Source organism: Chiloscyllium plagiosum, chromosome 19, assembly GCF_004010195.1.
Source record: "Chiloscyllium plagiosum isolate BGI_BamShark_2017 chromosome 19, ASM401019v2, whole genome shotgun sequence".
NCBI lineage: Eukaryota > Metazoa > Chordata > Chondrichthyes > Orectolobiformes > Hemiscylliidae > Chiloscyllium > Chiloscyllium plagiosum.
The window spans coordinates 11089664-11111722 of record NC_057728.1 but is presented as its reverse complement, the minus strand read 5'-3'; the positions used below and the strand labels follow the sequence as shown (position 1 = coordinate 11111722).

The following is a 22059-nucleotide window of genomic DNA, read 5'->3' as shown; positions in this document are numbered from 1 at the left end:
GGAAAACCAAGTTCAAAACTAACCTAAAAATGTGGTGATTTTTATAAGTGATTGGTGGACAACATACGCTCCTTCTAATTGTGTGGAAAGTGATAGTTTTTAAAATCTGTTTGAAGTTAATATATTTTCTCCGCTCCATTTCTTCAGCCTCGGTTTGTAAATTCCTTAATAATTGCTTGTGCACACAATGGAGCATTCAACATATTGGAATGAGAGGCATTGGTAACAGAACAGGAGTTAAATCTCTGTCCCTAGCGGCTAATCACTTGTGGGGAGATGGTCGGGTGAAGTGCTTATGAAACTTCTGCATGGATGATGCCATTTGGAGTTTGTGATGACTTCTTGAAATGAAATAGCTGTGAGAATAAGCCAGTTGCTAACCTGACGCTCAATTGGAGTCACTCAGTAGTATATGGTATTGCTGAACTGATGGTTGGTTGCATGAGTGTGTTAGGAAAGGGAGGTTCAAAGTGTGATGGCTGAACATGTTCCTAGCTTGTAGTGGTGTCCAGACGGGATGTAAATATGGCACCAGTAGATCTCTGCTCTGTTCAGCACTTCCATTTTGTGCACCACATGATTTGCTGAGTAATGCACCCAGCATCTTGCATTCAAGCATAATGACGTAAGAAGCACAAAAATGAGAGAACTCGCCCTGAGGCATGGTGAAAATTCGGCCTCAGAAGTAGCAGAGTTGCTTCCTGCCATTCTCTAACTTTGATTGGAAAAATCCTGACCATGGAATTTAAATACAAACCTATTTTAGTTTTTATTTATTGTTCATTCATGGGTTGTGGGCATTGCTGGCTAGGCTGGCATTATTATCCATCAAGCTGTTAGGAGTCAACCACATTGCTGTGGATCTGGATGCCACATGGAGGTCAGACCAAGTAAGGATGGCAGATTTTCTTCGCTAATAGTGGGTTCTTGCGACAGGCGGTAGGGTTTACATGGTTGTCATTAAGTCAACTTCAAATCTGGATTCAAATTTCGCTGTCTACCATGGTGGATTTGCACTCATATCCTCAGAATATTAGACTGAGTTTCCGGATGACTAATCTAGTGACATTACGCACTACCTCCCCTCATGTCTTGACAGTGTAGATCAACAAATCAAGGGTGATGGGCTAAGGAGATGTTGCAAAATAGGATCAGCCCAGCCTTTGGTTGCAGCTCCTTTTTGAGCTTACATCCATTCTTACTAAATACAAATGAATCATGGGTAGCACTCATACCTTTGAGTCAACAGATCTTGGACTCTAGTCTCACTTTGGAGACTCAGCATCTAGGCTGAGATTGTTGTGTAACCTCGAGGTGGTCTTACAAATGAAACATTAAACATAGCTTCTCATAAAGATCTTGTCGCACAGTGATAGTGACCCTATGTCTGAACCAGAAGGCCCAAGTACAAGTACCACCTGTTTCATAACACATCTGGCAGGTTGAGTAAAAAATATCCACTTGGAAAAAAGAACATCTTGTTTTCAACATCTTTCACATTACAGAAGACGAGGTGCTGGAGGTGTTAGAAAACATTAAAGTAGAGAAATTTCCTGGACATGATCCAAAGTGTAGCACAGGACATTATGGGAGGTTAGAGTTGAAATTGTCGGGGTCCCAGCCAAGATATTTGTATGACCTACAATATGGGTGAAGTACTGGAGGCTGGCTAATGTTGTAAGGAGAAGCCTGGGAAGTATAGATCGTTGAGTCTGACATCAGTGGTGATTAAGTTGTTGGAGGGGATTCTGAAAGATAGGATTTGCGTGCGTTAGGAGAGGCATGGACTGATTAAGTGTGTATGGGAAATCATGTCTCACAAACTGGATTGTAGTTTTGTTGATCTAATCAAAAAGGTTGATGAACGCACAGTGGTAGACATTGTCTACATAGACTTTTACTGCATGGTAGACCAGTTAGTAAAGTTAGATCATGCTTTGTGACTCTATTTATCACTCAATCAAGCGAAAGAATATTTGGTCACCAGCAAATTTCTGTTCATGTGGCCTTGCTGTGCATGTTTCCAACCTCATGGCAATTACTCCCCTTCAAAAACAGGCCACCAAAGTGCCTTGGAATAGCCTTCAGGTCTTGATAGTTTCCAATGAAACCTAAGTGCTTTCTTTCTGTAAATAGAAGTTATTCTTATTGTTGAGTGAGCTGCAGCAACCTGGTCAGAGCATAAGATTAAAAATCAAATTCACTGTTGACTTGCATCAAAAGATCAAATCTTTGCTTGTGTTGTGAGTTTTATTTGCTCATTGTACTCATATTATTCATTTATTTTAAGGATATAACATAGTAGTAAGAATACCTTCAGGAGCAACTAATATTGATGTACGGCAGCACAGCTATTCAGGGAAGCCAGAAGATGATAACTACCTTGGTAAGCATTTTGCGACTTATTCTGTTTTATTTATTCGATACTTTTAAGTCCTCAGCTCACTGGAGCCGAGGATGTACTTGACTTCTAACAATTCCTTCAAGTCCCAATTACCCAAACCATGTAATCAGTAATTAGAACATTAAGGAAAGTTGACTTTGTCTCGACCATTGTAGGCAAAATTTAATTTCTACTTTGAAACTTTTGAATTCAATGATACTCAGATTGAGTTTTTCAAAGTATTGTACCTCTACACATCTTTAGTTTCTATTCTGTTGAGAAGGAGCTCTGATTTGGTTAAAAGCTCACACTGTCCATGACATACACTGTCCTTATAGAACATTATGTGAGGTTAGCATAAGATAACGTAATCTATCGTTTTTTTTTAAGTCAATGTATATTCAGCGCTTGCTTTGCCAGCAGTTTCCACTTCCCATTATATGGAGACATACATTTACATGGATGCTAATGCACTTATGTAAGTAAATAGAGCAGTCAGTCTAAGCTACATGGTATAAAACAGATTTGAGATGAATAAGTGGTAATGTTGCCAGAGACAGGACACCAGCAGAATATTCTGCATTTTTTCAAATAACACTGTACGTTTTCTTTCCCATTGGCACAGCCAGGCAGATTCAGCCTCAAGTTAATGGCTCAACTGTCTAATGCAGCAAGTGCTGACTCTTCATGTGTTTTGCAGAGCACTGGTTTGAATGGTTCTTAACCTCCTCGTTCATGATGCAGAAGTCCCTGATTCGTGATCTATGGGATTGCTTGCAATCAGAGGGAATTTTCCTCAGATTATCTGTTTTCTAGTTGGGTTTTTCTTTCAATTTTCATCTCACCATTATTGAAGTTTGTTGCCGAAATGTCCTGAACAAATATTTGAAATTTTATACGAGAAAATTACTGCAGCTGCGAGATCACAGCGAGTCAGGCAGCATCCATGGTGAGAGAGCAAGCTGACATTTCGAGTCTAGATGGCCCTTCATCAGAGATGCAAGCTAGTTCTGAAGAACCATCTGGACGTAAAATATTAGCTTGCTTTCTTTCAATCGATACTGTCTGACCCGCTGTGATCTCTGGCATTGATTGTTTTCAGTTCAGAATTTATACTAGTTTATTTGCACAAAACCATGTAGTAACAGTAGGTACATTTAGTGATGTATAGTAAATTAGGAAAGATGAAAGCTAGGCTAATCTTTTGTTAAATTTTACATATTTCTTGGCCATAACCTTGAACAAATAGACAAGGGTAAAAATATGAGCTCTCATTTTCTGTGTACTTGTCCAGGAAGTGTGCAAATTGATTAATGTATCTTTTGGTGACTGATGAAGAAGACAATATTCTCAGGGAACCATTCGAAGAGTGTTCACAACACACAACTTTAAAGATAATCTTTCATTTACATCTTTCCACGTTTTTCCAGTAAATGTGGATCCCTTATCACTTCCACACCAATCCTCTCCTCCTTATAGTGGCTTAATCTCTGACTTGCCATGAGTAACCTTGGGTTTGGGTTAGTCACGTCTTGATGCACAATGTCTTGATGGCCAAGTACAGCGGCTCATAAAGCTTACATTATCTTCATGTTAATTTTTGCACGTTTTTCAAAGATAATGATCTGTATATTAAATGGAAGCACTGGCTTAGTGATTTATTTAGAGTTAGTCCCGCTCTTGAAGGTTATTTTAATTAAGTGAGTTAGTTTAGTGAATGATGTTCAGTGGAAGAACTTTTCTTCTTGTTTGACGATGTGTCGCAAGCTAAGATACAATGTATTGCCTTGCAATGGAATCGCTCCTGTTTCATTCTGATTCAGTTGATTACGCTCTGTGTCTAAAGTTGTGGGTTCTAGATTAGAGCGGTGCTGGAAAAGCACAGCAGTTCAGGCAGCATCCGAGGAGCAGGAAAATCGACGTTTCGGGCAAAAGCCTTTCATCCGGAATCTGATGAAGGGCTTTTGGCCGAAACGTCGATTTATCTGCTCCCCGGATGCTGCCTGAACTGCAGTGCTTTTCCAGCACCACTCTAATCTAGAATCTGGTTTCCAGCATCTGCAGTCCTTGTTTTTACCTTCTAAAGTTGTGGGATCAAGCATTAGTTCAGAATTCACAGAAACCCGGCTAACAAGGGATATTACACTGGCAGAGCTGCTGCTGTTTAGATGAGATGGTAATAGCTGAAAATGAGTTGCTGGAAAAGCGCAGCAGGTCAGGCAGCATCCAAGGAACAGGAGAATCGACGTTTCGGGCATAAGCCCTACTTCAGGAATGAGATGGTAATACAATGATACATTGGGTCATGAGCACGTTGAAGACCTAACCACACCAGAAGAAGAAAGCAAATCATACAGTCTTTCGGGTAGCATTGTGACCACCAAAGCATTATACAAATTAGTTTCTCATCTCACTGTGATTGACTGATTTCACCATGAATTATGTACAGAATTACCTTCTCTGTTACAGCTACAGACACAACACTTCCATTCACAAATTAAAGAGTCAACATTCTTCGGGGAGGGGGGGCAATAATAAAAGCTGAGTTTTGAAATTTTAGAAATCTACATTTGAACCCTGCTTTCCTAATGGAATATTTCTGGTCTGTGCTTCAGCCTTATCTGACAGTCGAGGTAATTTCATCCTGAATGGAAACTTTGTGGTGAGCATGTTTAAACGAGAAATAAATGTACAGGGAGCCACAATTGAATACAGTGGCTCAGACAATGATGTGGAGCGCATTAACTGCACTGATCGGATTGAGGAAGAGCTGATTTTGCAGGTGGGATTTTTTTTGTAACGATAATGGCTTATTGCTTATTTATTGAATGGTAATTATTTTCCTCTGTGTTTACAACAACGAACTTCCTCTGCTAACTAAACATCAAGAATACTCTTAATTTAGGAGCACCATTTTGTACTTGTTACAGTATCTTAATGTTTGTTGATTTTCTCAAACTGTTTTATATCCTGCTAGGTTTTATCTGTTGGAAATTTGTACAATCCGGATGTTCGTTATTCTTTTAATATACCCATTGAAGACCAACTGGAGAAGTTTGTGTGGGATCCATATGGTTCATGGCAACAGTGTAGCCGACTGTGCCAAGGTAAACTCCATTGCATTCTTATGTCTTAAAGTAAATTTAATATGGGTTTGGCTGGTGACAATCAGATGGCCTAATGGTATTATCACTAGACTATTAATCCAGAGACCCAAATAATGTTCTGGGGCTGCAAGTTGAAATTAATTCAAATTTTTTAAAAAACTGGAATTAAGGGTCTAAACGATGAAATAATTGTTAGGAAAAATCTATCTGGTTCACTAATGTTCTTCATTAGCTGCTGTCCTTACCTGGTCTGGTCTGCATGTAACTCCACAGTAATGTAACTGACGTCTACGGCAATTAAAGATGGGTAAGATAAGCTAGGCTAGTCAGTGATGACCATCTCCTGAGTCTTTTGTAGAGTGTATGACCTTACAACATTTCCATGGGTCTTTTGCTGGAGTTGTCACAGGAGAGCGAGGGAACACTCACTTTCAGAACCTCTTGGCTTTATTACAACTGTCTACAAATTCTGTCCTTCTGTTTTTAACCTGTGACATCACAGGTAGAAAACAGAGCATTTCTGCATTCTGGTTCCTGTTAGCACTCCCGAGCAATTAATGTTTCTTTGACATGTTCCCACAAACTCAATTCTTCCTTAAGTTTTGTTATATGGCCAGAGTGTAAGTACAGGTTGACGACCGTTGCTCCGAAATCTGAAGGATTTTCGTGAAGTTTTTTTTCCCACTAACACGATTGTTTGGCGTGCAAACAGTTAACCCAACTCCACACCCACTCGATGCGTGTCACTCAGATGCAACGTGTGGGGGCGTGACCCAGCACTGGCAGGCCTCAATTCTGTTTCAGGGCCCGTTTTACTCAGTGCGTCTGCTGTTTGGTAAGATTTTTAAAAATTTCACCATCAAATTGTCACTTATTCCGAAATTCAAAAAATCCTGAATTCCAAAAACCAGTTGGTCCCGAGCATTTCGGATAAGGGATTTTCCCCCAAACCTTTATTGCCAAATTACATTTAAGACAAGCAATCCCAAGGACACGTATGAATTATGTATGCAAAGGAGGGCGTTCCTGCTGATTGATTCCCCTCAAATCAGTCGGTGTTGCTCACTTCTTCCACGATAAGGTTTTAATTGTTTTCAATAGCAGATGTACTGCGGGTTTGGCCACAGTGGATGAAAGCATTACTACCTAATCTTTAAAAAGAAAAACTGCAACGCCAAAAATCTGAAATTAAATAAAGATTGTTCAAAATGCTCAGAAGAAAGGTAATCTAGTCCCAAAATGGTAACTCCGTAGGTGCTGCCTGATCTGCTGAGTACTCGCTGAATTTTTTCTTTGCTTTTATTTTTCCGATCTTCGTTATACCTTGAAACGATTAACATTGGACTTACACACAGATTTTCGAAAAATATTGCAGTGATGGGTCTGCAGTAAAGGGAAATCTTTGCAATTTTCTTCTGTAATTCTTTTTCCCGGTCTCCTCACTTGAAGGCATTGATTCCTTTCCTGTCACAGTTATGAAAGATTTTGATATTTTTCATGTCGGATGTGACCATTGTCACAAAGATCGGCGCAACATCTAGGGCTGAAGGGCTTGTACTGTGCTGTACTGTTCTATGTTCTACTGTTGATATGTGATTCCTTGTTCTGAGTACTGGTGGCCATTCAGCACATCACTGGATGTTCAACAAATGTAACCTTCCGTGCGGCTGAATTTCACCTCAAAAATCAGAAGTATTAGGAAAATTTCAGTAGCCCAAACACAGCCTGGGTGGAGATTAACTAACTCAACACAGACTGGGGGATCAAAACTGAAATCTTTCTCAGATATATGATGTGAATAATGCAGCAGAATGTAGCTGCACTTGTTTAATGTCAACACCACAATGTTGGAAAGTGAGCCAAATTAATTGTCCAAAGCTAAAGATTTTTGGGGAACTGGGGAAAATGGCTATGACCCCAGATTAGCCAAAGATAGCACATTACAGATCTGATGTATGATCTGTAATGTTAACATGATTCGAGACAAAAACCTGCAGATGCTGGAATCCAAGGTAGACAAGCAGGAGGCTGGAAGAACACAGCAAGCTGGGCAGCATCAGGAGGTGGAGAAGTCAACGTTTTGGGTGTAACACTTCAGCTGAAACGTTGACTTCGCCACCTCCTGATGCTGCCTGACTTGCTGTGTTCTTCCAGCCTCCTGCTTATCTACCTGCAATATAAACGTGCCCGAATTCACCAGTATACCCCTGTGAATGGAAACTAGTAGAAAACTTAAATTTTGTTACCAAAAGCTTCTAAATGTCTATAAAAACAAAGAGAATAGAGAAAGTAGGTTAGGTGAATTGGCCGTGCTAAATTGCCCGTAGTGTTAGGTGAAGGGGTAAATGTAAGGGAATGGGTCTGGATGGGTTGTGCTGGACTTGTTGGGCCGAAGGACCTGTTTCCACACTGTAAGTAATCTAATCTAAATGTTAGCCCTTTCGAGGATGAAAATGGTGAGGTAATAATGGGGAAACAGAGAAATGATAGAGGCACTAAACCAATACTTTGTTTCTATTTTCACAGTGGAAGATCATTTTCCCACAAAACTGCAGTTACTGCACAGGAACTTGGTGAAATTAATGCAGCTAGGGAGAAGGTATGGGAGAAGGGAGAACTGATGGGATTAAAGGTAGATAAGTCACCAGGGACTGATGGCTGGCACCCTGGGGCATTAACAGAGGTGGCAGCAGAGATAGTGGATGCATTAGTTATGACATTCCAAAACTTCCTGGATTCTGAAAATGTCCCAGTGGATTGGAAACATGCTAATGTGCCACCCTCATTCAAAAAAAGGAGATAGAGGGAAGAGGGAAACTGTAGATGTAGTGAGTTTGATCTCTGTAGTGAGGAAGTTGCTGGAGTCAGTCATAAAAGTAGGGATATCTGAACACTTGGAAAAACAAAGCTCAATTCACTATGTCAGCATGGTTTCATGAAGGGCATGATGTGCTTGATAAACTTGCTGGAGTTCTTTGAGGATGTAACCAGCAAGGTGGATAATGAGGATCTGGTAAATGTGGTCTAACTAGATTTCCAGAAGGTATTAGACCAAAGTGCTGCATAAAAGACTGATCCAGAAGGTTAGATCCCAGGCAGTCAAGGGTAGAGTACTGGCTTGGATAGGGGACTGGCTGACTGACAGAAAGCAGAGGGTCGGGCTAAATGGGTTCTTCTTTGGACGGCGAATTGTAACTAGTGGGGTGCTGCAGGATTCAGATCTCAGACCTTAACAATTTACAAACTTTATCAACGATCTGCAAGCAGGGACAGAGTGTACCATCTATGTTGTGGATGATAGTAAAATAGCTGGGAAAGCAGGCAATGATGAGGAGGTAAAGAGTTGACAGATGGATATTAATAGGCTACAAGAATGAGCCGGATTCTGACAGGTGCGAGTTTCTCCATTTTGACTAGGAAATTATACAGGCAAATTATTATTTAAATAGGAAGCAGATTCAAAATTCATCAGTGGTGAGAGATCTGAGCGAGGGTCTTTGTTCGTGAATCACAGAAACTGGGTAGACAAGTGCAACATATGTAATAAGAAAGGCAGGTGGAATCCTGGCATTTGTAGCAAAAGGGCTGAATTATTGAAATAAAAAGGTGTTCTTACAATTATATAGGGCATTGGTGAGACCACACCTCGAGTATTGTGTCCAGTTTTCGTCTCCTTACTTGAGGAAGGATGCAGTGGCACTGGGAGCAGTTCACCAGGTTAATCCAGAGGTAAAAGGGTTATCGTATGAGGAGCTGTTAAATAGCGTGGGCTTTGTACTTGCTGGAATTCAGAAGAATGAGTGGGAAGCTGGTGGAGATATATAAAATGCTGAAGGGGATTGATAAGGTGGATGTTTGATCAGATGTTCTCCCTTATGGGACAGTCTCAACCAAAAGGTCATAAATATAGAGTGAGACGAGGACAATTCAACACTAAGATGAGGAGAAAGTACTCCTCTCAGAGGGTTGTGAATATGTGGAGCTCACTGGAGACAGAGAATCAATCAACTTTTTCAAGAAAGAAATAGATATATTTCTGATGAAAAGCTGGCTAAGGGCTATTGGGAGCAAGCGGGAGGTGGAGTTGAGACCAGGATAAGATCAGCTATGATCATGTTAAATGGTGGAGTGGGCTCGGAAGGCTGAATTGCCTACTCCCGCTCCTAATTCCATTGTTCCTATGTACCACTGCTTTTGTCTTGATTTGTATTGCTCCCCATTCTCCTTTATCCTGGGAAACAGTGAACTTTGTTTCTTTAGAACATATTGCAATGGAATTATGTTGTTACAACCAGATGGTGGTTCTGTATATAATTGAGGTGTTTTGAAAGAAGCTGTCATATTCAGATATTGTACCTACCATATACTATAAACATCAGATTTGCCTTCGGGCAGGCTCTGGATTTGCTGTAAAACACAAAAATGAGTGCCAAACTGCTTCCATCTGTTACAGGGGAACGGAGGAGAAAGGTGGTTTGTGTGCGTAAGAGTGATCACTTAGTTGTTTCTGACCAAAGATGTGAACATTTACCTCGCCCAGTCCCTGACATTGAGCCGTGCAACACAGAATGTGAAGTAAGGTAAAGACCAATATTTTAGTTGGTCACTATGGAACAGAACTTTCAACAATGTGTTTCTGATTTGAGTCACTGAGATATCTGCTACAGAGGAAATCATAGGGGTCGTGTTATCAAAGGCATATGCTCTTCACAATGACCGTACTTTTAAACAGAGGTGGCAATGAACAAAAGGGTGACAACGCTGGAGGGAACAACTGAGTTGTAAATGACATTGAATGATGCGTGGAAGCAGCCTTTTATTTTGAACAGTCTTGTTGTATATCTCATTCTAATATAAATCCATTTCTGCCTTAACCTGGGAATCAAGGGCAATCCACTTGGACTCATTTTGCATTCCTGAAAATGGAACTCTGGGATGACCAGACCTTCACTTTATTTGTGTTTTGTTTTCCATCCTGGAAGTGGAGCAGATTTGGGGTCAAATGCAATTTTATTTGCAACTTTAAAGTCACTGCCTCGCAATTTGCAATTGCCGCAGTTGCACTCACGGCAAAATTGCAACGTCCATTTCTTCCCCATCCTCCCCACTCCCTAGATATCTTCGCCTCTGGGTCCAGCCTCCCCGATTCTCAGCAGGATTATGATCACAACCCATTTGTTAATTTGTTCAGGTTCACACGAGAAAGCAATCTTTGTACTCAGGGAAGTACTGCTGGCCACCCAGGGAAGCTCCGTTAAGAGTCGGTGCTGTGTGTGAGAATAAAATGGGCACATAGACAAATGTGTTGGTGCTCTATTGAAGTTAATGTGTGTTGACTGCTGGCAACCCATTTTGTGCCTGGAAAATAAAGAGCTGGCACTCAAATTGCCTGAGATATGATGGGCACCTCAGACAGCTGAAGTCCACTGGATGTAGTTTTAATTTGGGTGTGCAGCTGGTTATCCCAGAGAGTGTGTGAGGCCGTCTGCGTTGTGTGGCTCACTGCAGTGATGCCCTGCCCATTATGATCAGATATCAAAAGTCTCCCCACTGCGGTGTTGTACCTGCAGCCTTTCCATATTGTTGCTTGGGGGGGAGGGGATGTGGTAGAACAAAAATATTCACTCCTTGATGAGTGTGATCAAAATCGTCAGGTCAGAAGAAAACTTTGCATAATCTTATGGATGTCGCATAGAATTAGTTCTTCTCGGTTGAATTAAAAACGATTGACTTTACAATATAAGTAGCTCTGCTTTGATTCTAGGTGGCACACAGTAGGTAAGAGCGAATGTACGGCACAGTGCGGACCAGGCTACAGAACGCAAGACATTCGCTGCATGAAGTATACCCACGGCAAAGGACCCAGTGAGTCAATAGACGACAGATACTGCAGGGATCAGCCAAAACCTCCCAGCAGAGAGCCCTGTCATGGTGACTGTCACAGAACCAGTTGGCATTATACATCCTGGTCACAGGTAATGGTTAGAGCGTGCAACCCAACTCCCTCAACCCATGGACACACTTACATTTATTAGACATACTTTCATTGGCATTGAAGGTTCGGCAATTAGCAGCTCCATGCTCTGAAGTCAGTTTTGTTCCCCTTACTGGAGGAAGAATGTAATTGCTTTCGAAGAAGTTCTAAGAATGTTTACCAGATTAATTCCAGAATTGAAATTGTTGTCTTATGAGGAGAGATTGAATGGGTTAGGCCTTTACTTGCTCGAGTTTAGAAGCATGAAAGGAGATTTAACTGCAGAGTATAAGTTGCTAAAGGGGATTGACAAAGTAGATATAGAATGGACATTTTCACTTGGAGGGCAATCTAGAATGAGAGCTCATAATTTTAAAGGGTGGCAAATTTAAAACAGTGATGAGGTGGAATTAATTCTCTCAAAGGGTTGTGAATCTGTGGAATTAAGTGCCATGGAATATGTTGGATGCTGTGACACTGAATAAATTTAAGGTGAGGATAGACAGATATTTGATTTGTGATGGATTAAAAGGCTATGAGGAGCAGGCAGGAGAGTGGAGTTAAGCCTGAGATGAGATGAGCCATGGTAGTATCAAACGGTGGAGCAGGTTTGAGGGGATGAATTGCTTACTCCTGCTCCCAGTTCTTATGTTCTGATTTTGTTTGAAAATTGAACTTCATTGATGATCATTCATATTGTCTGAATTTATAAAACACACATTTACTAACATAGGCAATACCCACATGCATTGAGATGAAGTCCGTGCAGAAAGAAGGGCTGCTTAGAGTACAGAGAGAATAATACTGTATTTCCAAGTTGTAACACACCTTCATTGGGCATTCCCACATACACAACCTTACAGATCGTTTGTTTGGTTTTCTCAGTGTTCAAAAACCTGTGGCGGTGGAACACGGACCCGGGAAGGGTACTGCATGAGCAACCTTGGCAGACACCTTGTTAACCAAGAGTGCAATGAGCATCAGAATGTTGTATCGCAGATTTGCAATGAATTTCCCTGCCCTGAATGGACGGCCAGTGAATGGAGCGAAGTGAGTAAAGCATTAAGGAGTTAAAAGAGGCAAAAAAGACCAAGCAAATGTTATTGCTAACCTTAGGAATATCTAATATAGAATTCAAAGTGTTACTGCACAGTGTTAGACTGGAGGAAACTCGTGACTATATTTGCTGTTCGGTTTATAGCCATCAAACATTGCCTGGACTCTGTATCAAAGAGACAGGGAGTATCTGACTGTGACCCACTCAGAGCTGTATTAAGTAGACAAAGTGTAGCATCAACAGAGGCCTGAGAATCCATAACTTGCTCTCTCCCTGAACTGTGTTGCCATATGGCCTGTGGGAAAACTAAAATAAAAGTTTGTAATTTAGACAAAATGTACAAGTTCCAACCTGATAGGTTAATGTTTTCTCAAACTGTCCATACAGTTATAAAATATATATGACAATAGCTCCAATATAAGCAAGAGTTTAATGAAACAAATGAACTCTGAGGATGAATACTAGAATTTGCAGCAAGTACACATCAAGGACTGTATAGAATGATATCCAGTTCTCCAGTCTTGTCCTGCATTTAGTTATGTTGTATCTTAACTCTAGTTAAGCTATTTCAGATCCATAACTAGCTAGCCTTTCACAAAATCTTATCATCTCTGTCTTGAAAATTCCTGTTGTTCCAGTATCCACAGTCTTCTCATGGAGACAGTTCAAGATTTCCACCACCATTTTTCTGTGAAAAGGTATCTCCTGACTTTACTGCTGAACAGCATAACCCTAATGTTCAGAACGTTATGCTGGATTTGCCCATCCATGGAAAAAGGGGGGGAGATCCCAGAACAAAAGCACCGGAGCCTTCAAATTAAAGCTAGGCCATTTATAATTTGTGAATGAAGCTTTTTGAATAGAGGTTCTTTCGCTCTTCCATCCTGAGAAGCAAACTGTGTGGAGTTTGCACATTCTCCCCGTGTCTGCGTGGGTTTCCTCCGGGTGCTCCAGTTTCCTCCCACAGTCCAAAAACATGCAGGTTAGGTGAATTGGCCATGTTAAATTGCCCATAGTGTTAGTGAAGGGGTAAATGTAGGGGAATGGGTCTGGGTGGGTTGTGCTTCGGCGGGTTGGTGTGGACTTGTTGGGCCGAAGGGCCTGTTTCCACACTGTGAGTAATCTAATCTAATCAAATGTAAGCTGTTAACATAGGGACTGAATTTTCAGCAACCATTAAATAGCCACTTACATTATTCTAGTGTCTCGTGACGTGTGGAAAGGGCACAAGACATCGACAAATATCATGCCTACTGAATAATGAACAACTGCAGGATGACTTTTGCAATCCAAGTATCAAACCAGAGGCTGTCGGAACCTGTGAGCTGCAGGAGTGCGCGTCATGGCAAGTTGGGGTGTGGGGCCAGGTGAGTGGGTGTCCCTAAGTTTGCTCGATGTACGTAGGGGATTAAGTGCCAAGTATGCCAGGCTTGTAGGCAGGAAACTGGTGCTGTAGCTCTGCATTTCCAAAGACTCACACTCCCAACACATAGAATCACTGATCAACAGGGACTGATGTGATGTGTGACCAAGCTTTGCTCAGGGAACATCTGACACGGTGATAAGACATGTTTATCTCAAGTAGCTTGCGAGAAATTCCTGGTACCTGTTTCTCTTATGTGGAGCCAGAAGTTTTATTCATTATTGAAGTGAGTGTTCTCCATGATGGCAGGGAATAAAGTTAGATCTCTGTTCTGGACTAAAAAGTCAGGCCACTCAAAACATTCTTAAGCAGGTGGCCCAGACCATGACTAATGGTTTCCATTTCCTCATTATGACATCATTTGTTAAGTAATAACACACTCTCTTACTCTGTGTATGCCTTTTGATATAAATGTTTTAACTTCTCATCTTTCTGCTGTAACTCAATAAGTGTAGCAGAGCTAAACATACTGGCATGTTTACCTAGTTGTTCCTGCTCTGTGCCACTTATCTGATCAAAAATGTCTCAGATAAAGCTATGTCCGCTTCCTTATTTGTGCCTTTTGATCTCTCCTGCTTCAACTTCTTCCTCTGTGATCTTGTGATCATAGAATCTGGGAAAATTCCTGGATAAACATCCTTCATTTCTTCAGTTGCCTGCGTCTCCACTGGCTTTTCAACTAGAGTAGGCAGCACACCTACCGGTGAATCAGCGATATCATTTGCAAGGACAAATTGTATTCCTGGAGCTGAGAATTTGTCCAGTATTCCTACCACAGATTCTCCACTTTTCTCTGGACTCTCTAGCCTCACTTTACATAACTGAGCATGTTTTGTCTCATCGTGAATTCCTGTCACCAGTACCTTTCTGGCGATAGTCCCTCAGGAGTACACATCACCTCATCCTTCGGCATTACAGACTGAGAGGATCCTGTGTCTCTTACTATTGTAACCTCTTTACCTACTGCTCCTGGCCTATGTGAATACACTTTACCCTTACATGTGTATTTTTTAAGCAAATGTGGCACTTCCTCCTTAACCAACCTCTGATTATCTTGTACACTCTGAGGCAGTTGTCCAACTTCCCTTGTGCCTTTTGTTACTAGTCCAACAAAACTTCCAGGCTTGTCTGGTTTTCCTAAATATGGCTTTTCTCCTCGCCCACCAACAATTTGATTTCATGTGGCCCACTTTGTTACAATGAAAACACTGGAGCTTTTTAACTTCTTTGTCCCCTCAAGGGTTGTTTTTTAATCCTTATGATCTTCACTGAAATCTACCTTTGCCTTTCCACGTGAAGATTTCTCTTTGCCCCAATTTCTGTCCCTCATGGACCGAGATTGATTCTGGAAACCAAACCGTGTTTTATGCACCAGCTCATAATCATCAGCCACTTCAGCTGCTAACCAAGCCATTTTAACTCTCTGCTCTTCCACATGAGTTTGCACTATTTCCTCACTAAACTTACCCTCAGATTTTATCTCCAACCTTTTTAGCTGATTTTCCTTTTTAAGGGTCAATTTCTGAACTTCAAACGCTCTCTCTTTTTGTCCCTCTCTTCTGCTGCTCTCTCTTTTTCCCTCTCTACTGCTTTTAATTGTCACTCAAACTGTTTCATTTCTGCTGCCCTTTCCTTATCTCTCGTCTCTAACTCAAGCTGCTTCATTTGCAATTGAATTCTTGCCATCTCTATAGATTCTGATGGTTCCTGTGGCTAGTTTAATGCTGAGCTACTGCTGTAATTATCTCTCCTTTCCTCACAGAAGCAGACAGTTCCAATTCCAGCTTCTCTGCTAATTCCTGCAGCTTGGTCTTATTCACCTTTTGCAAAACTTCCAAAGTCACTGCATCCATTTCCAGAAAGCTTTTGGCGACTGAAAGAGCCATTACTATCCCAACCTTTGTCTACCTGACCAAACCAACACCCTACCCCTCACTGTTTAAAATCCAGCAAAGAGCCCTCAATCTCTGTTGGACTAAGCCAGACCACTCTTAAGCAGGCAGCCCCAGACCTTAACTTTGCAATTTGTTTTGGTAAGTGTACAGTAAAAATAACCTAGAGTAAGTTAGCTAAGTTGACTACCAGGTTTTAAACCAGACAAACATTTATTCACAAAATTATACAATGAAACACAAAGAGCAGAATAAAGAACCCCTACAGAACTCAGGCTATCCAAACTAAGACTTAATTATGCTGTTCCGAATATACATAACAGTCCCAATAAGCAAGCCCCCTTAAAAAACAGTAAAAATCGAATAAATGCTTCCAGGTGGAAGAAAGAAAGGCAGAAGGAGAGAGAGAGAGAGCTGAACACCCAACTAGTTCTGGACTGAACTTGCTCAGCTAGAGAGTTGACCACTCCTCTTTCATTATACAGGTCACTTCTAAAACATAACCATTTTGGCCTGAAGTCGCATCTGTTTACATATAACCACAAAGGCCTCTCAATACCCCTTAATCTCTGTACCAAACCAGTCTACTCAGAATTGGGGGCTGTTTATGACCCCTCTGAAAAAAGACCAAGGACACAGTATCCTTGAGAAAAGGAACAGCTTTTAGAAAAAAAGGACCAGCTTGGTGACACCTCTTTGACATGGTGGTTAGTACTGCTGCCTCGCAGCACCAGGAACCCGGGTTCAAATCCAGCCTCAGGCGACTGTCTGTGTGAAGTTTGCACATTCTCCCTGTTGAAACTTTATTGCTGGAACAGCACAGCAGGTCAGGCAGCATCCAGACACATTTTCCCTGTGTCTGTGTGGGATTCCTTCGGGTGCTCCAGTTTCCTCCCATAGTCCAAAGATGTGCAGGTTAGGTGGATTGGCCATGCTAACTTGTCCATAGTGTTCAGGGATGTGTAGGTTAGGTGCATTAGTTAGGGGTAAATATAGGATAATAGGGTAGGGGTATGAGTCTGGATGGGCTACTCTTTGGAGGGTCGAAGGGCCCGTTTCCACACTGTAGGGATTCTATTGTATTCTGTAACATTAAGTAGCTCCAAGATGGCATGTTGCTAATGAACGACTGGAACTGAGGCACGCCTAGAGTCAGTAATCCTACATATGAATTTAAGTGAGGGTACAATTCTCTGAATCCTTGAGAATACTGTTTGTAATTTGTCAGCCTGACAAGTTTATTGATGGAACTGGGAGGTGTAAAAGTAAAATTCTGCAGATTCTAAAAATCTGAAACAAGCAAAGACAATGCTGGAGAAACTCGACAGATCTGGCAGCATCTGTGGAGTTAATATTTCGAGTCTGGTATGATGTCTTCAGGTGTAGAAGTGTCACTTAGGCACTAGAACTGTTCTGGGTAACTCTGCAAGACAACGTCATAAGTTACAGAATATAATATTTATTAAGCAGAATTATTTGTTCACATACGTCTGAAAAGAAAATGCAATTTGAACAAGTATTTTTCCTGAATGTATTGTCATATGACAGACTACTGACCTTTATCCTGTTGCTTGTCACTAGTGTGCTGCTACTTGTGGACATGGATACCAAATGCGTGCAGTGAGGTGTGTAGTAGGTGCTTATGGTGCAGTTATAGATGACAGAGAGTGCAATGCTGCAACTCGTCCAAGGGATAGCCAGGTAAAAACAAATTCTGTTTCTTCCAATCAGTTACTTTAATGGAAACAGTAAATGTTCTAAACTAAAATGTTACATTTCCTTGAAACTTCAACTACTGTAACAATGAGAGATTTTCAGCTGACTATTGTGCTGTCACCTTTCGGAGTGATTCTCTTTAACAGTTCAACATACAAATGGCCACAGGCTGTCTAGTCTGTAGCACAAGGTAAAGGCTGTGACTAGGAATTACTCTGTACAGTATGTATTAATTTAGCTGCAAATAAACACAGTAAAGATCTTCAAGTAAGTGGGATCCATATGCTTTATTTGTGTTGCATTTAGACAAAGCAAGAATATATTTGCACATACTACTTGAGTATGAAAGTGGCACTCGATAGAATGTTCTCTCCCATGACTTAAAAAAAATCACCCAAAGTTCATCACGCAGTACAGATTGTTTTTGTGTTTTGTCAAAATTCTATGCAGGAGTGTGAGATGCCTCCTTGTTTGGAGCCATCGAAGATAGTCACGACCACAAGCCCAGCTGTTCAAAGAGGGATGATGACCCAATGGAGATATGGATCCTGGACTCCTGTAAGTGACTCTATTTTAATAAGAAACTATCACATCTAAGTGAAATGTGAAGAAATGCACCTTGGGAGGGCTAAGATAGCAACAGAGTGTGCAATAAATGGCACAACTTGACAGGTGTAATCTAGATCTCCAGAGAAAGTTTACAATGGAGATATGTAAATCCTTAAGCATAGCATGACAATTGATAAGGTGTTTGAAAAGGGCACATGGGTTACTTGGGTTTATAAGTAGGGGAAATCGGTACACAGCAAAGAGGGCATGCTAGAATTTTATGAAGAACAGCATTAACTTGTATTTATGTAGCACTTCTAATGTCCCAAGGAATAGGAATGTTTAGATTTAGATTTAGATTAGATTACAGTGTGGAAACAGGCCCTTCGGCCCTTCGGCCCAACAAGTCCACACTGACCCGCCGAAGCGAAACCCACCCATACCCCTACATTTACCCCTTACCTAACACTACAGGCAATTTAGTATGGCCAATTCACCTGACCCTGCACATCTTTGGATGGTGGGAGGAAACCGGAGCACCCGGAGGAAACCCACGCAGACACGGGGAGAACGTGCAAACTCCACACAGTCAGTCGCCTGAGGCGGGAATTGAACCCAGATCTCTGGCGCTGTGAGGCAGCAGTGCTAACCACTGTGCCACCTTGCCGCCCACATGTTGTGAATGAAGATTTGATTTCAAACTTGTTAGGAAGATGGGACAAAAGCTTGTTAAAGAACTACATTTTAATGATTTTTAAGAGTTACTTTAAGGAGAATAAAAAATCAGAAAGACATGAGAATTAGAAGGGTGTTCCGTAACATGGGATTTGGGTAACTGAAGGCTTTGACACCGGCATTAAAGTAATTAAAATGGAGGGTACTAAAGAGGTAATAATGGCATGTGGGAAAAAGGCACTACATGAACCATGGGTGACTTCAATCTTCATGTAGATAGGGGAAACTCAGATTGGCAGAGGTAGCCATGACAAAGAACGCACAGTGTAGATTAGGGACTGTTTCCGACATCAATATGTTGTAGATACCATAGATCAGGCTATTTTGGATCTGGCAATGTGTAATGAGGAAGGTTTAATAAATTATCACAGAGCAAAAGATCCCCAAGACAGCAGTAAGTATAACATTGTAGAATTTAGCATTTGGTTTGAGATGGTAGTTCTAATATCAGGCTTTCAAAATTAATGTTCAGTCAAGTCTGATTCTCATGTTGGTGGAGGGACATTTGCAGGTCTTTATTTTTTCTCATTCAAGGCTTTAGTTATTGGTTTTAGTCCTTTCCTCTTTGGCAGCTTGATTGTTGATGGTTAAGAGCAAAGAAAGGATGCTAAGTAAATCCAGTGGCATCACAAGTGGGCGATCTGTACCTACCATTCTGCTGCTAATCAGTATTTACATGCTCATGCATAGCTATCTGTCCATGATGGAAGAGAACAATCTTTATGGGGCTCCAGTTCAGCAGACAGATGTAGAGAAAGCTGTACCATGTGCTCAACACAAATCTGTAGTTAAATGACATACATGATAAACATTGTTGCGTTTTAACAGGCGCCCTTTTATGCCTGCTGTTTCTTGCAAGATACCTCCAAGTTACTGCAATCTCCTATCCAGACAGGCATCAGATAGCTAATACAATTTCCACTGCTGTCTCTCAACAACTGGTTCGCAATATTTCTGTATGATCTGCAGTGGAACTCCAGATGTTTTGATGTGAATGTAGCAGTGCTCTACTTAGAAGAATAGATTAAACACTAGTAAAATTTAAGGGCCACTTAAATAAATGATTCAGACTGTTCCAGTTTTATTGAGTTCCCTATTTCTGTTTTAAACATTGCGAACATACATTATAGTTGACATTATGCATTCTTGTGAAGTTTATGTGACTCGCCTAGTTTAAATTGTGAAGTTTTAAATTTAACATGTGATATGTGGAAATTTGTGTTTATATTTCCCTGGTGTTCCTTCTTGCCATTGTTGAAAATGTGAACGGTCATTATAAGAATGAAACAATTTGATTTTTAAAGCTTGTTATTGTTGTAGTGCTCAGTTACCTGTGGGAAAGGAGCACGTGCTCGCTACGTCAGCTGCAGAGATGCTCAAGGCGGCATTGCCGATGAATCTTTCTGTGCCCACTTGCCTCGCCCTCCTGAGACAATGACGTGCTTCAGTCCCTGTGGACAATGGCATGCTGGGGAATGGTCACCCGTAAGTGCTCCATCTTCTGCTATGAGAGAACTTTAGTGTTAGAAAACCATGACCTTTTATTCAAAACACTACCCACATAAATACTCATGACAAATTGAATGGGAGTCCACATTCACATGGAGGAGGATTTGTTCACATTGAATTCTGGCTGGGGTGGGGGGGATGTGGTGGAAGTCACATTGTTATTACCTTAACTCTGACACCACCCTCTTTGGGGGAGAGAACACACAAACTCCAGATGGCTTTTTTTCTCTCAACTATACCTTTTTTGTAATAAATGGTTTGAGGAAACCTTATCTTACAATGCAGAATATTTTTTTTCTCTCCTTTATACAAGAAGAGACATAGAATTAAACCTGGGAACTTAGACTAACCAACCTAACGTTAGTGATTGGAAAGTGCTGGAATCTATCCCAAAAGATCAAAATCATCTGAAAACAAATGCAAGGTAGAAAAATAGTAAATATGTAACCCAAAAGGCTAGCTTATCATTAACCAACCTGTTGGTATCCTTTTGAAGAGGTAATAGAAAATGTAGACGTGGATAATGTTCAGTCCAACAACGGCATTTCCAAATCATGGATAATGTGATATACTTTGATTTTAAAAAGTCTCTGATAAGCTACCACATGGTCAATTCAAGATAAAGATTAAGGCATGTGGCATAAGGGGCAAGGAATTGGATGCATAGCAAATGTAGCTAAAGAAATAGGAACAGTTGGAGAAAAGGATAGTTTTCCATATTAGGAAAAGGTTGAAAGTGAAGTTACCCAAGGATAAGTGCTGGAACCACTGTTATTCCAAATGTCCGGAGCTTGACAATAAGCGAGTCAGTATCAATATTTGAAGGTAATCCCAAACTGGGAACTAGAGTTAACATTGAGGAAGGATTCAGCAAAATTGAAGAGGTCATTAGAAGACTTGCAAACTCATCAGTTGGGTAGCTAATAAACTTTAACATAAAAGATGAGGTCGTAATTTTATTTTTTCCATTAAAGTATATCACCTATGTCTCCAAAATACTGAATGGAGTAGAAGAGCAAAGGGTTATTGAGATATAGATGAATAAATCTTTAAAAGCAGCGTCTCAGGTCGGCAAATGAATTTAAAAAGCTAACCAGCCCATGAGATGCAATTAAAAGGATATAGAACTCAAGACTAACCAATCTATGTTAAACCTTCAGGCACTTCACCTGACGAAGAAGCAGTGCTCCAAAAGCTTGTAATTTTAACTAAATCTGTTGGTCTATAACCTGGTGTCGTGTGACTTCTGACTTTGTCTGCACCATCCAACACCTGCATCTCCTCAATATTTGAAACCTGTTAGGCTGTGTCTGGTGTGCTAAGTGTAGATCTGGTTTTCATACCTTAAAATGGACAGCAGTGCCTTGTAGCAGGAGCAAGAAATGTTGAGAAGAATTGAGCCAGAGTTGAGTTTGGGCTTTTTCCTTTTATGAAAGAAAAGTTCCATTAGAGACTTAATGTATCTTAGAACTTAACTTGAAATCCCTACTGTTGTGGAAACAGGCCCTTCAGCCCAACAAGTCCACACTGATCCTCCAAAGAGTAACCCACCCAGACCCATTCCCCTATCCTATTACTCTGCATTTACCCCTAACTAATATATTTTAAAATCATTTTAAAATAATACATAGTTGCGTAGATAGTTGTGGAGACATCTTTCTGGCCATTAAGGGAGTTACATGCTCTTTGTAAATGGGACTAACATTGACAATTC

General features: G+C 40.9%; 1 protein-coding gene across 1 annotated transcript in view; it reads left to right on the top strand.

Moving 5' to 3' along the window:
- Nucleotides 1-22059, top strand: part of LOC122559510 (A disintegrin and metalloproteinase with thrombospondin motifs 20-like) — a 373826-nt gene that overhangs the window by 214830 nt on the left and 136937 nt on the right. The window contains exons 16-25 of the mRNA XM_043709081.1: nucleotides 2291-2386; nucleotides 4999-5165; nucleotides 5361-5490; nucleotides 9944-10070; nucleotides 11255-11465; nucleotides 12350-12514; nucleotides 13724-13888; nucleotides 17418-17537; nucleotides 18003-18110; nucleotides 20157-20321. Of these exons, the coding sequence (XP_043565016.1) occupies nucleotides 2291-2386; nucleotides 4999-5165; nucleotides 5361-5490; nucleotides 9944-10070; nucleotides 11255-11465; nucleotides 12350-12514; nucleotides 13724-13888; nucleotides 17418-17537; nucleotides 18003-18110; nucleotides 20157-20321 (1454 nt within the window). The remainder of the gene's footprint in view (nucleotides 1-2290; nucleotides 2387-4998; nucleotides 5166-5360; nucleotides 5491-9943; nucleotides 10071-11254; nucleotides 11466-12349; nucleotides 12515-13723; nucleotides 13889-17417; nucleotides 17538-18002; nucleotides 18111-20156; nucleotides 20322-22059) is intronic.